We start from the raw sequence: 15,276 nt of genomic DNA, 5'->3' as shown, positions 1-15,276 counted from the left end.
TAAAAGGTACAATTATGAACCGAGCATCTGTTGAGCGTGGATTCCCAGTAACACATAAAAACCGCTTCTAGTATCGTTTCTTATACGACTCAAATAAATTTAACATGCCAAGAGATAAACTGAATAAATCACTCGATCAGCCATAAAATAGGTTTAGATGGCGCCTTTCCTTGAAATTTTGGTCAGAAATTTAAACTACTTATCTAACCTAATTTTCTGCCCCATTTATATAGAGCATAGAAAGCTAGCAAAAAATCCGTTCAAATATCACCTTTAGGGTAATATTGTCTTTTGGTAATTCTCTTAGTTAAACTATTTGAAACTTTATGCTGGTATTTGGTATAGGCTTTTGTGGCATAAAATTGACCTCATATACATCTGTAAGATGTTCTTGCAAATTTGCTGCTTATTACAGGAATACAAATTATGGAGATCTGTAAGATAAGATAAGATAAGATAAGATAAGATAAGAGTTTAATTAGCCAATTATAAAAATCGGAAATCATTTTCCTTTTGGAGCAATATACAGAGTAAAATAATAGAATAATACAATAAATACATAAATGTGTTACTGCCTTCAGGCCTGGTTGTGCTTAGTGCAAGCAACCTGTCAGTATATGATGAAGTTTAGTGACATTAATTCATTTAGTTGTGTATATAAATCTGAAAATTTATATATAATATAAAGGAAGGTGTGTTGGTGGGAGCTCACAATTAACTTAAAATTGATTTTATCATCTGACTCTTTAGTTAGTAAAATGTCGTTTCATTCTTCTCCATGTGCAGAGTTTAAAGCATTGAAACTGGGAATCTCTGTAGCAGTATAAAGCATTATCCAAAGATGAGTCAAGAGTCGAGTGCAGTGCACAGCCTTTGATATTTAATTCAATATTTATCTTTATATTTGTCTGAGTACAATGTAACAAATTTAACGGCCTGACAATATACTGTGCACTCATAAAGTTCCACATAGACATAGGCATATTAATTAGCTTGTATTTAATTTAAGTAATAATCATATTACTTAATTGAGGACTAAGATGTTAACAGATATTCTGTAGATTTTACAGGCTCACTACATAACGCATCTTTTTATTCACGAAAAACAGGACATTTACAACACAATAAGTGACAAAGACACCTTCCACACACCATTCATACACTGCTAAAAAAAAGAAAGAAAGCTCTTACAAATGTTGCCTTAAAATACATGTAGAATTTTTTTTAATAAAAGAAACTTAGTAGGCCTAGGCTACGACAAATGTTCTTTTCTATTCATATAAATATTTTTTCTATGCTTTCCCATTTTTTTCTTAGATCTTTTTCTTAGATGCCTTTTGAGGACCCAGTAGGTTTAAAGATTGAAAATCTATTTTCTTTTGCTTTTCCAAATACTTTTTGCTTCCACTTTTCACTTGGAAAATCAATGTTCAGCTTTTCCCTCCACTTGTCATGGATGTTAAAAGGTGTTGCTTCTTTATCTGAAATAAATTTCGGGTAAAAAAGCTTTGTGAATTTGTTTTTCGATTTTAATAATACGAGATTTTTATTTGTTATTGCTGCAAGGTTCTTTTGATACCCTCTTATAGCAGAAGGTAAAGCGCTGATGACGCCTTGATAGTCAAGGAAATTACAATCTATATTATATTCATCACAAAAAACGTCTAGACTTTTTACTGAACCAGCATTATCAATCAGGTCATTAACGTAAAGCACTCCTTTTCGAAACCAAGGTTTATAGAAGATTATCTTTTTATTGATCTTAATGTGATCATTTCCCCATAAAGGTTGTGCAAGAATATCATCCGGAGATGTTGTAGAAATTTCTTGCACAGAAGCCCATATTCCTAAAATCTCTTTCCAGAAAGTATTTAGTTTATTTATATTGCGTATAGACTGTAAGCCCTTCAGTGGAAGTAACAATACGTCAATTCCCCCGATTTCCGCAATATCATCCATCAAAAGAGTTTTCCACGAGGAACAATTATGTGGCTTTACCAATTTCTTTAGCCATATCAATGTAACGGCGTTACAGAAGGATTTTAATCCTTTAATCCACCGTTTTCATAAGAATAAATCATAAATAACATTTCTCTTGACTTTATCTATTTTACTGTTCCAGATAAAACAATAAAAAAACTCGCTCCAATTCTTTAAAGAAATGATTAATATTTAGTTATATTTGGATGATGGTAGGGAGTGCCAAGGATTTTAAAATAGTCACTTTACCTAGGAGTGAAATATGACGGAACGACCAATCATTTAACAATGATTTGATGGAATAAAATTTTTCTCTAAAAATTTCTTCATAAATGTCATCCTTTGCTAGGTTATACCAAATACCCAGTAGTTTAAATTTCCCACTATGATTCCAAAATATACTTTTAGAGGTTTGATACTCCTCACCACAGCCGCGCTTTGCTCCAATCCAAACAGCCTGGCTTTTTTTTCAAAATTTATTTTCAATCCTGAACATTGAGAGAACAATTCTAGCATATCCAGAGCTGCATTCAATGACTTTCTGTCATCTGCTAGATGGAGCGTGGAGTTAACTGCGCATTGTGTAATGGCGTATTATGAGTTATTCTGTAAGATCCCTTTTATGTTTTGATCAAATTTGACCGCAGCGCTGAGCAATTCTATGCAGATAATAAATATGTAAGGGGACAGAGGATCACCCTGTCTAACACCCCGAGTGACATTAAAGAATTCTGTTAGATGTCCATTATTTTCCACTGCAGTGGAAACATTAGAGTAAAGGGTTTTGAACCAGTTTTGAATACCTTCACTAAAATTAAAAATTTTAAGACACTGCAAAATATATGGCCACTCTACAGAATCAAAAGCTTTTTCGAAATCTAGCATTAATAAAATTTGTTAACAGATACTCTGTACATTTTACAGGCTCACTACATAACGCATTTTTCAAATACATAAACAATATATATGATACTGTACATGAGACAATAACCATAAAAACAAAGGACAATCCGTTTGAGAAGTATTACCTTTTATCTACCTTGCCTACATTATAAGTGAATACTAAGTGATGAACACAAGACAATTTAACATGTACATGTTTCAAGCTGTCTTTGTCATCGGTCATTACAATAAACGAGTGAAATTACAATTCATGAAAATCTCTCTCTCTCTCTCTCTCTCTCTCTCTCTCTCTCCCGAAGTCAAAATTGTAGTAATTTTAATGACAGTTCTCTTAATCTTTGTTCACTCTAATCACAAGTACCAGTGTCTCAAAAGAAATATGAATACCAATATTTGAAAATGCTCACATTATTATAGGCACGGGTTCACAACTGGATATGAAGGAAACAATATATTTCTGATCCAGATGTGTCATGTAATCTCAACTTGATGGTAAATTAAAAGCGAAAATTGCACTGATCTTTTTTTTTTTTCTAATGACAAAACTTACCTCATCAGATCAGGCAATAAGACCTCACAGTAGCAGGCCAGTTTTACTCTTAGGCTGTGCCAGTGATGTGATAAAACTTACCTCACCAGATCAGGCAGTAAGACATCCAAGTGTCAAGAAGGTTTCACTGAATACTGGGACAGTGCCGCGGTGTTCCTCTTAATGGAAGTAACACGCAAGAAACCATGCAATGACAACCATGTTCATTTGAATACATCTGTTCGTTTTTGCATTTAATTTTCCTAAGACATTCGCAGGAAATGTACAGACCCGCTTTTTCTGTTCAGCGTGAAACATGTTTTATCCATTTCGAAAAATGAGGTGACTTTTAGCAGGTGTACAATTTAATATTATATACCCTAAAATATATCATTATGTGACCTTATTTGAGTTCTTTAGTTCATTTTCTTATTTATATATCAATGTATTGTATTTTGAATATCGTAAGGGACAGTGCTGATCAACACATTTATAATACTTACAAACAGGGTTGGTAATGTACTAATTAACTAGAGGATCAGAGAGGCGATACCGCCTCCTGATATAGTACCACCAGCTGGAGCAAGCGCATTCATATGGAACCCGCCCCCCCCCACCCCCCACCCCCCCCCCCCAAAAAAAAAAAGACACCACCACCAGTCTTATGCTTGACAAGCTCTATAAAATGCAATCAACAAGAATTCGCAAAATATGCAAAAAAAATATAACCAAAAATGGTACAATCAAAATTCATTTTATCATAAAAAGTAGGTCAAAGGTCAATTTTAAAGTCACAGTTAATTGCCAGTATATGACTTCCTATTCAAGTTCAATAGTAACTATGGACCTATCTCTGCCAGTTTTGGAGATAAAAGGAAACCAAATTTTACAAAGTTCAATTCATGATGAAAAGTAGGTCAAAGGTCAATTTCAAGGTCACACTTAGATTGCCAGTATATGACTTCCTATTGAAGTGCAATAGTAACTATGGACCTATCTCTGCCAGTTTTAGTAATAATAATAATAAGATTCTTGTTTTGGAGATAAAAGGGAACAAACATTTGCAAAGTTCAGTTCATGGTGAAAAGTAGGTCAAAGGTCACTTTTAAGGTCACAGTAAATTGCCTCTAGTGACTTTCTATTCAAATTCAATAGTAACTATGGGCGTATCTTTGCCAGTTTTGGAGATAAAAGGGAACCAAAATTTGCAAAGTTCAAATCAGGATAAAAAGTAGGTAAAAGGTCAATTTCAAAGACACACTTAGATTGCCAGTAAATGACTTCCTATTCAAGTTCAATAGTAACTATGGACCTATCTCTGCCAGTTTTGGAGATAAAAGGAAACCAAATTTTACAAAGTTCAATTCATGATGAAAAGTAGGTCAAAGGTCAATTTCAAGGTCACACTTAGATTGCCAGTATATGACTTCCTATTGAAGTGCAATAGTAACTATGGACCTATCTCTGCCAGTTTTGGAGATAAAAGGGAACAAACATTTGCAAAGTTCAGTTCATGGTGAAAAGTAGGTCAAAGGTCACTTTTAAGGTCACAGTAAATTGCCTCTAGTGACTTTCTATTCAAATTCAATAGTAACTATGGGCGTATCTTTGCCAGTTTTGGAGATAAAAGGGAACCAAAATTTGCAAAGTTCAAATCTGGATAAAAAGTAGGTAAAAGGTCAATTTAAAAGACACACTTAGATTGCCAGTATATGACTTCCTATTCAAGTTCAATAGTAACTATGGACCTATCTCTGCCAGTTTTGGAGATAAAAGGGAACAAAAATTTACAAAGTTCAGTTCATGGTGAAAAGTAGGTTATAAGTCTATTTTAAGGTCACAGTAAATTGCCTCTAATGACTTTCTATTCAAATTCAATAGTAACTATAGGCATATCTTTGCCAGTTTTGAAAGTATAAGCATTAAAAAAGTTGCAAAGTTCAGTTTAAGGTGTAAAGTAGGTCAAAAGTCAATTTCAAGATCAGAGTAAGATTACCAGTATATAACTTCCTATTCAACTTCAATAGTAACTGTGGACCTATCTTTGCCAGGTATGGAGTTAAAAGGGAAATAAATTAGCAGAGTTCAGTTCATGGTAAAAAGTAGGTCAAAGGTCAATTTCAAGGTCACACTTAGATTGCCAGTATATGACTTCCTATTCAACTTCAATAGTAACTATTGACGTATCTCTGCCAGTTTTGGAGATAAAAGGGAACAAAAATTTGCAAAGTTCAGTTCATGGTGAAAAATAGGTCAAAGGTCAATTTCAAGGTCACATTTAGATTGCCAGTAAATGACTTCCTATTCAACTTAAACTATAACTATTGATCTATCTCTGCCAGTTTTGGAGATATAAGGGACTATATGTTACAATTCTGAGTTACAATAATGTGCCACCACAATGTACTTTTTAATACAGCATAACACGAAAACCGTATGAAATGCAAAAAAAAAAAACGGACACCACATCCAATGTTGGGCCTTACATGCTCTACAAAATGCGAAAAAGAATGGGTCTCTAGCATTAACGGTTTCTGAATTAGAGACAGTTTTCAGTTTCGGAATCTTATGGCCGCTACTCCCGTGAAAATGCACTGATTGACCCCAAATTCACGGAGATGAAAGATAACCCAAAGGGTAACACTTTCCAATAATATTATTGGTTAAGTCTGTGTAGTGTCTGAATAACACCGCAAATAATTTTTTTTTTTTGTAAAAAAATTTTTTTTTTTTTGAAAATTTTGGCCCCTTTGACCTTGGAATAAAGGTCAAAGGTCAAATCCAAGGGCATATTTGTAATGTACACATATGACTTTTGGAAGGCCGTCTGTACAAATTTTTCCCATAATTCCTTCCGTAGGGTAGATAATTGGTATTGAATTTTCAAAAATTTTGACAAGGGTGCATTTCAACGAGCGTCATGCCCAGGTCAATGCACCGACTGAGACAAAAACTGAGACAAAAAACTGAGACAAAACCCACACCCGCTGGGTCTAGAGGTTGACCCTTTGGCCTAACCTTAAGATGGTCTGTATAGAGAACAGCATGGAGAACACCATGGATACCAAAACAGCACAAATTTCACCCTAAAACAACCAGTATGATATCATGACAGCAAAATGACAATTATACTTTTTCTCCTGCAAAAAATGTCCATGAACGTTATACTGTACAGGCCCATAGCCAGCAATTTGAAAAGGGGGTTCTTTTTCTGAAGTAGTGGACTTTTCACCCTGAAACCTCCGTGTACCTAGATTAAATTTTACCCTGAGGGGGACCTTTTCCCGGCAAAAAGGGGGTTCTTTCGAACCCACCTAATCCCCCTGGCTACGGGCCTGTTATATTATATGACTGTGTTATAACCTCTAGTTTTATATAAAGTTGTTTTAAGTCTGATTTTGACTACCAAGATATATAACCACCTTAAATCATCATTGAACAGTTTGTACACTGTTTTAGGGACGTGACTAGAAACTCAATCTCTCTTAATATCCATTAATAATCGCAAGGTGTGCCATTAATATCATTCTCATGAGTCTTCTGGCTCAGGGGTGGGCTCTCTGGTCTGACCACAAGATGCATGATCTGTAGGGAGCTTCTCAATAGTCGGAAGGTTCATTGGTCCGAAAAAATTGTAACATTTTCACTAGTTTATTAATCTGGTCCGAAGGTTCTATAGTGAACATTTAGACCAATGAACCTGCAGACTATTAAACCTTTGGGGTATTACTATGGCCCCATCTGAAGCCAACATCATAGAGACACCAGGGAACCAAAACAGCACAGATTATACTTTTTCTCCAGCAAAAATGTCCAGGAACATTATATTTTATTACACGTGTAACCTCCAGTTTCATATAAGGGTACGTACGGATAAAATTTAGTCCCAAAATATTACACGTCCCTATACTCCCGTTACCGATAGATACATAAAGGAAAAACTGAAAAAAAAATCGTCTTTTTTTATTTATATACCAATAGATCCGATTTTTTACCACAGTCCTATGCACTTGCGTTCTTATAGATACGACGTCCACATAAACCCGCGTACTATAAATCCTATTGATCCACGTATTTTCATATCCAAATACCGATAGATCCATTACAGGTACACTATTGCTCAAAAAAGTTTGTTCTCGAAAATGCTCATAATTTTTATTTATATGCCAAGTTTACACTCCCGTTAATTTTGTATTTATTTATTTATTTATTTTTTTTTTGGGGGGGGGAGGCAGTGCGAGCAAGGGTAGCAAAAGCCAGGGGAAGATACATGAGCTAGTTATTGGCTGCAGCCCCCTCCCGCCCCCCCCCTTCCGACGGACCCTTGTAAACAACATAGTTTGTTTGGAAATGCAATTAATCGACAACTTTTACATAATTTAAGTAATGTGTAGGTTGGGAGAATTTGAAATCTGTCATAGTATCTCAAAAGACATCGTAAGAAACTCAAAATAATTGTAAAAGTGCTCTTGGATAGTTTGGATTGATGATTTAGAACAAAAATGGACTGGTAAAATTAAGTCCAGGAAAAACGCAGTTTACCCGGGTGTAAATTCGTTTTCTAAGGGTACTTGCGCCTTTTTAGAGCTTACCATACCTTCAAGGTAATAAATATCAGGTTGTAATTAAGTCAGATCACTAAGTGGGTCAGTACTCGCAGTCAATATATCACTTTAAAGACTCATACCTGTATCTCAAGTTGATATCGGCATTTTAGCCGATTATACGATGTCAGATAGATGGATCTAGCGGTACCTGGATCTAAAGATACGTGGGCTTATAGGAATCTGTTGGTGGATCTATCGGAACGTAAATTTAACGAGATGTAAATCTATTGAGACGCGTATGTATAGAGACTTATCTATCGGGACGAATATTTTATTAGGACGTTTATCTACATGTATATGGCGGACCCCTCATATAAAATTGTTTTAAGTCTGATTTTGGCTTACGGGATATATAACTTTAAATAATCATTGAACAGTTAACTTGTACACTGTTTCAGGGAAATTGACTAGAAACTCAACCTCTCTTAATGTCCATTAAAAATTGCAAGGTGTATCGGTGATATTATTCTCATGAGATCTCTCTCTCTCTTCATTTGTGTTAGCCCATCTCTATTTTCTCTCAGCATGGCAGTATGAGAAGTTGGACTACATCATTTAACCTGAATCTGTAATTTTTGCATAAGTGCATGAAACATTTTTAAAACATACCCTTAATTGAACTGCAATGAGGGCATATTCATTTTAGTGTTGAAAAGCTTATCAACTCCATCATTTACTTTCACAAAATATTCTCTCAGGTCAGGGAATTATATCGGATATAATTCCCTGCTCAGGACAACTAAATTACTAAGACAAAACCCTTGTAAGGTATAGAAATGTCTGCATTACATCTCATTATTTGTGTGTAAGAAATGAAGCATTATATTTCCCTGCGTAACAAGTACGTAATGAAATAATGATATGAAATAAATAGCTGTAGAAATAAGCTTTTTTAAATATGCAACATGTTAAGAAGATGTGTGAGATATCTGATACTGGCTACCCATAAATACTGTCTCGTTTTCTGTACAGACGCAGCATATCTGTACATGTGGCCATCACCCGTGTCCGTTGTCACCTTCATTGCTGTCGTTGCCCTGCGCTTCTTAAATGATGGCAAAATAAGTCCTCGCCTTCAAACTTACAGAACTGATGAATAATAGTAAAATATAGGTCAAGCTTGAAAATCAGTTTCATCTGACCATTTATGCAAAAATAATTCTGTTTTTAATACAGTAAGCTTGTCAACATTGTGATCTTAGTATGATTGTCACCTCAGGGACTCTTTTTTCCAAAGATTTGGTACTTGTCATTTAATTACCCAAACGTTTTTTTTTTCATGCCCACCCCCTCGGGCCCCTGCTTATCAAGACTGTTCAGATGATCATAGAGTGTCTGGGGCAACCCCACAGTCGGCATTTCAAATGGTCAAGACTGTTCATATCTTAAACCGATAAGGTGTGAACCGCTTTGGCTCCCGTGGTGCTCCATAACGTCCCAGGTGAAGTCAAAATCAGTGTAATGTCAGTATAGTGTAATCTCTCAGTAATCTCATTGTAAAACAAAATGAAAGTAAAAGCATATGAAGTCATCTAACTACTAGGAACTTTCCGGGCAGACTTATCAATAAAAGCGACCAAACTTGAATTGATTCAGTATATATCCCGCCATAACACCAAGTCATACATTGGCATATTAAGGGGGTTCTGAAGAAATATTCTTCCCTTGAAATTAGAATTTTGGTTAGCTAATTCATAGTTCTAAACCGTAACAAGTGGCACCGTTCTCCCTCTGAAATACCAATTTTTTCGGTCCCTTCGTTCTCTCGGCAGATATATACATGTTCAGCCAAACTGGCATTCCTTGTGAGAAAGCAGAAAGTTTCCATTGGATCCGTACCTTACCAACAAAGCTACAATGTTTCCTTGGAAAGTCCGCCTTCTTGGACACAGCAAGACATTTATATGTGGGATTCGAATTCCAAGATATTCAATGTGATTATTTTGCTCGAAATAATTTCTAAAATTTGCATTTGATTACTATATGAGGGGGGGGGGGCAGTCACGGCGGAGTCAGTAACATGCTTGGATGCAAAATAATACCAAACCATCAGCAAATCATTGTAATGGCAAGACATGGGTTCAAATCTCAGAAGACGCATGTCACCACATCAACGAGCTGACCCTGCAATCGAAAACAAATGCAGGCTGTCGTGTGTCCGGGCTAATTACCTTTTGCATAAAAATCCGGTATAGTTTAGAGTGAGTGATCTTTTTTGACAAGCTATCTGCTCGTTGGGATTATCAGCAAGAAAAGTTTTTTTCAAAAGTGACATTGCCGCTATTGCTTTACTTATGCTTTACCTATGGCACTGTTTGCCCTTTAAAACACCCCAAGGGGGCCGAGGGTCGGCTTCTTTTTCGAGTCATTCCTAAAAAGATTGGACCCCATTCAAATAATCCTGGATCCGCCCCTGGAGAGACTGTCAATTTAAAGGATTCTGGCCACGTAAAAATCCATTTCTCGAATTTTGATGATTCAGCACTCAATCTATACACTAGACGTTTTAATCAATCCCCACCATTTAAAAAGTATAAAACAATCTATTAGTAGAAAAAGAGCGTTTTAGTAAACGTCACCTCAATATGCAAAAATGAAGCAACAGACATGGGTCACATGTTACTGTGACGACATAGACGATAAAGGTCTTTGAGACTGAGCTGAGCTGCATGCTAAGTACAGACAGAGAAGTTTAGGAAAGTTGTGCTGAACGGGGTCGTGCAATTTCCGTTATGCCTCAGTGTGTTGCCGTGGGGTTCATCAAAAAAGCAGCAAAGGGTCTGGCATTTGCTGACAATCTTCTTTCTTTGTTGCACACCTTCTTTAACGCACAGCTTCCCAGCCAGCTAGCCATTGCCGGGCTGAAAACGCGAGTATCTGTCGAAAGTTCTAAGTTTTGTGCTCTGGATCCCATGCCAACATATATAGTGAAAGAGTGTATTAGTGTGTTATCTCCAGTTCTCTTGAGATTAGTAAATCTGTCTTTCTCAACAGGTATCTTTCCATCAAACTGCAAAACTGCAATTGTTAGACCATTACTTAAAAAGCAAGGGCTGTGTAAAAATGTCCTGAAAAACTATAGACCAATATCAAATCTACCCTTTTTAGGTAAATTTCTTGAAAAAATGGCATGTTCCCAACTAAGCAGCTATCTATCTGAAAATAAACTCTTTGGGAAATTCCAGTCTGCCTATAGAGAAGGCCACAGCACTGAGACAGCTCTACTTCGAGTCCACAACGACATAATGCTTGCCCTGGATAAACAAAGAGATGTCATTTTAGTTCTTCTAGACCTTTCAGCGGCTTTCGATACCATAGATCATAATATTCTTCTTCACAGGTTGCAGCATCGTTTTAGAGTGAATGGACTTGCACTTAGTTGGTTTACCTCTTACCTGAAAAACAGAACACAAAGGGTTTCAATAGAGTCGGTTTTATCTCAGACAGTTAACTTGGAGTACGGTGTTCCACAAGGGTCTGTGTTAGGTCCGATCCTATTCTCATTATACATGTTACCTGTAGAAGATATCATACTAAAGCATGGTCTGAACACTGTTATTTTTGCAGATGACACACAAGTATATATTACATGCAAGAGCAGCCAGTCTGCAACAATCACTTCTATGGAGACTTGTCTTGCAGAGATTCGAGAATGGATGAAAGTGAACATGTTGGCTTTAAATGATAGTAAGACTGAGTTGATATGGTTTACATCAAGGTTCAAGGCAAATAAAAAAAATGTAGCAAATGCCAACATTTGCATAGGAGATGTTCTTATAAAACCATCTAGTTCTGTAAAAGATCTGGGAGTTACCCTCGATGAAAATGGCACTATGGGCAAGCGTGTATCTGAAGTGTGTAAATCAGCATCTTATGCACTATGGCGCATTGGAAAAATAAGGAAAGTGTTAGATAACAAAACCACTGAAAAATTAGTACATGCATTTATATCATCAAGATTAGATTACTGCAATAGTTTCCTCTTTGGTATTTGTGACTATCAGATTAAAAAGTTACAAGTTATTCAAAACTCAGCTGCAAGACTGGTTTGTCAAATTAAGTACAATAGTACACACCATATCACTCCCATTCTGAAAGAATTACACTGGCTGCCTGTGAAGCAGAGGATTGATTTTAAAGTACTCTGTATTATTTTTAAGGCGATCCATTCACAAGGACCATTATATTTATCTGATCTTATCTGTTTTAACTTACCACGGCGGTCCACACGTTTTAATACTGAGAATGATTTTATTTTAGAACATTCTGTTTTAGAGAAGGGGTGCCTAAAAAGTTATGGAGATCGTGCTTTTATAATCTATGCCCCAAGAGTGTGGAATGGTCTACCAAATTTTATTAGGAAAACAGAAGACTTTGACAATTTTAAATCTCTTTTAAAGACCCACTTTTTTAATTCTGTCTATATCTCTTAGATTTTATTTTAATATATATATGTTTTTTTTTTTTTTTTAATAAGATTGATTTTTAGTAGTGTAAATTTTAAATGGTTTCCAATGAGAGTTTATGATTAAAATATTGTAGTCATTTTAATGATTTTAGTATATTAGCCATTATTGTAAGGCGCCTTGAGATAGAATGTAAGGCGCCATATAAGAATCTTATTATTATTATTATTATTATTATTATTATTATTATTATTATTATTATATTAAGGTACGGCAACGCGTTGCCGACGAGATCATGCAAGACCGTTCTTGCCGATTGCTCAGGACTTCTGCACATTTCTGTCGTAATAAGCGTAGAAGATAATGTGATTGACAGGCTCAGTCAAAAGTTTTTTGGTTTTCAATTTTTCATTGTATTTATTTTAAAGTCAGAGCGTTTAAAACACCACTTCTCGTCGAATTAAATTTTAACAAACATCTCTGCGATCGGCCCTCCAGTGATTTTCAATAGAATTTTTCTTATTTCGATCATTTTGCAATATAACCATTATAATGACAAAGTTTCTGATCTGCTGTGACACCTAAAAATTGAGAATTTGGTGGGTATTTTTTCATTTCTCTTTATTTTAGTTAAGAAATATTTATCTTAAAATGCTGTAAAAAATTTCACACACCAAATCGAATTTTCCTCGAATTTTCCCCGTGAAAAAAAAGTCTTACACACGCATCATTGATCGACCGGTCCCTTCACATAGATTCGGTTTTCAATACGATTTTTAAATAAAAAATTCTCTGTAAATATCTCTGTAAATAGGTTTACACCGCTATATCTTCCTGTGCAATTCAGGAGAAAAAAATCTGCTTTTTGCTTTTTGTTTCAAAGGTTTTATCGTTTTATGGCCTGAATTGAGAAAGGTAAGTAGCTTTGCCGGTTATGTAGACAAAGAAAATGTAACTGGGAAATCTTCAAAAGTGTGTAATTTGACTTTGAGCCTGTAAGCAGCGAGCCTGCAACTTAGGCATAAATTTTCTGATTTTGGACACAAAGATTTTCTGAAAACTATCCTTTCATCTTTAAAAAGATAAATAAACAGTTAAAAATAGTTTTTTTTTAAAAATAATTTTGTATTTTTTATTTCAAGACGAAAGTTTTTTTTTATTTTTCATTTTGCCGACCTCAGGTTCAATTGATTCTGTGATACCGGTAAATGATTTTGTGATTCTGTTATAATGTCATAATGGCTAAATGGGAAGACGTGGAAGTAAGAAATCACCTCCCACAAGCCATCAACTAAAAGAGTCAGTTTTGAAATAGACCTACAAATTTGTTGAAAAAGACAGACTGTTTCATTAGAGCTGTTGTGGTGATATAATGTTTGCATACGTGATTTTTCTTGTAAAGATGTCTTATGGAGAAAAGAAAAGTTCAAATGCGTTAGTTGTGACATGCAAGCAATGCGACGAACGCCCAACAAATGGGATGTATTTCAGAATGCTAATTGCATAATTAAGAATAGTATCACTGAGCATGCGCAGAGTCCCAATTTTCCTCGCCTTGCGTGACACACTTTCGGCATCGGGCAAACCATGAGTGAAACTTGGAAGTTGATCACAGACAAAAAACTTCGCCAAAAGTTGTGCCGGATTTACAAACAAGCTTCAGAACAAGTTTATGTCGATATATAGCGTTTTCAAAGCACACGAGCATGACAGAAGGGAGCAGACGACTGGAAGTACGGGCTTTGGAGGTAGTTTTGAAAGGGGGTAGTCCGTGGGGATTTTCTTTAAAGGGAGGTGCGGAAATCCGTTCAGCTTTAACAGTGTCTAAGGTGAGTTAGAACATGGTTATAATCTTATTTGTATGGATTTGATGTTATGTTTATTGTCAGATTTATCGTAGCGCTTGGTTGAGATCTGGATCACAGTGTAAAAGTCATTCAAACCAACTTTTATTCAGGCCTGAGAAAAAGTTCACAAGCGGCATTTCAACCGGACTTCGTCACGTTTTCTGCAATTTCAGTAAAACTGTGCAATGAGTCTTGCCATGGAACGCGCATTTTGTTGACATCATACGGTTGTATTTTGGTCTGTTTTAGGCAGATAAGAATATTTGCATCATAACCTGGTGGTTGAGATTCTCGAAATAGGTTTATCTACAGATAAATGTTTGTTTTGATTGAATAGATGAATGAATGGAATAATAGTAAATTTATAAATATAGTAAGTGCAGATAATGTAGGTTTTCATACATGATTTAGGAAGAGTGAGCTGTAATTTTGTTTTATCAGAAACATGATCTTTGTCATGTAGAATGACGAAACTGATGAAACTAAAATATTAAAAATAAAAATGATAAACCAATTTAAATAAATTTATATTTAAATAAAAAACATTTTAAAGATACGTAAAAGTTATATTAAAGAGAGAGAGCCCACATACATAAAGGCTAGTATTACACCCAGTATATTAGCCCCATTAAGAGAGACTGGACCCAGCTGAGCCCTAGATTTCCATACAGTGTTTGTATCCAGTGTTGAATTCACTGTGCCTCAGCTCCACCCAGTGTGATATACCTACATGTATACTGCCCTGGCTAATCCTTGCCTCTCTCATAACACTGGCTAAGCCAGGTGAGAGGTTTATGGAGTAAACTTGGTCAGGACGGGAAGGAGATTGCGCTGGTGTAACCCAGGGACACACCCCATGAATTGTTTTATCTTTCCTTGACATGTTTGCGATGTGATCAAAGACAATACAGACACCGAAACATTTTTATCAAATTAAAACTGGTTAAAAATACTATTCGTAGGCCCCATTCAAAATAGGGTACTAACTAGTCCAAGGGTCAAAT

The 15,276-nt window shown here is 35.6% G+C and overlaps 1 protein-coding gene across 2 annotated transcripts in view; it reads left to right on the top strand.

The window, feature by feature from the left end:
- Nucleotides 1-13,969: 13,969 nt before the first annotated feature.
- The window catches only part of LOC106166962 (uncharacterized), a 110,462-nt gene continuing 109,155 nt past the window's right edge, over nucleotides 13,970-15,276 (top strand). For both annotated transcript variants that reach the window (XM_087009533.1, XM_087009532.1), the window contains exon 1: nucleotides 13,970-14,254. In XM_087009533.1, the coding sequence (XP_086865659.1) occupies nucleotides 14,132-14,254 (123 nt within the window). In that variant the 5' untranslated portion in view covers nucleotides 13,970-14,131. The remainder of the gene's footprint in view (nucleotides 14,255-15,276) is intronic.

Source organism: Lingula anatina, chromosome 3, assembly GCF_051362555.1.
Source record: "Lingula anatina isolate TDL-2025a chromosome 3, LinAna3.0, whole genome shotgun sequence".
In the NCBI taxonomy this organism is placed as follows: domain Eukaryota; kingdom Metazoa; phylum Brachiopoda; class Lingulata; order Lingulida; family Lingulidae; genus Lingula; species Lingula anatina.
Note: the sequence above shows the minus strand (reverse complement) of the source record. Positions and strands in the feature narration are given on the sequence as shown.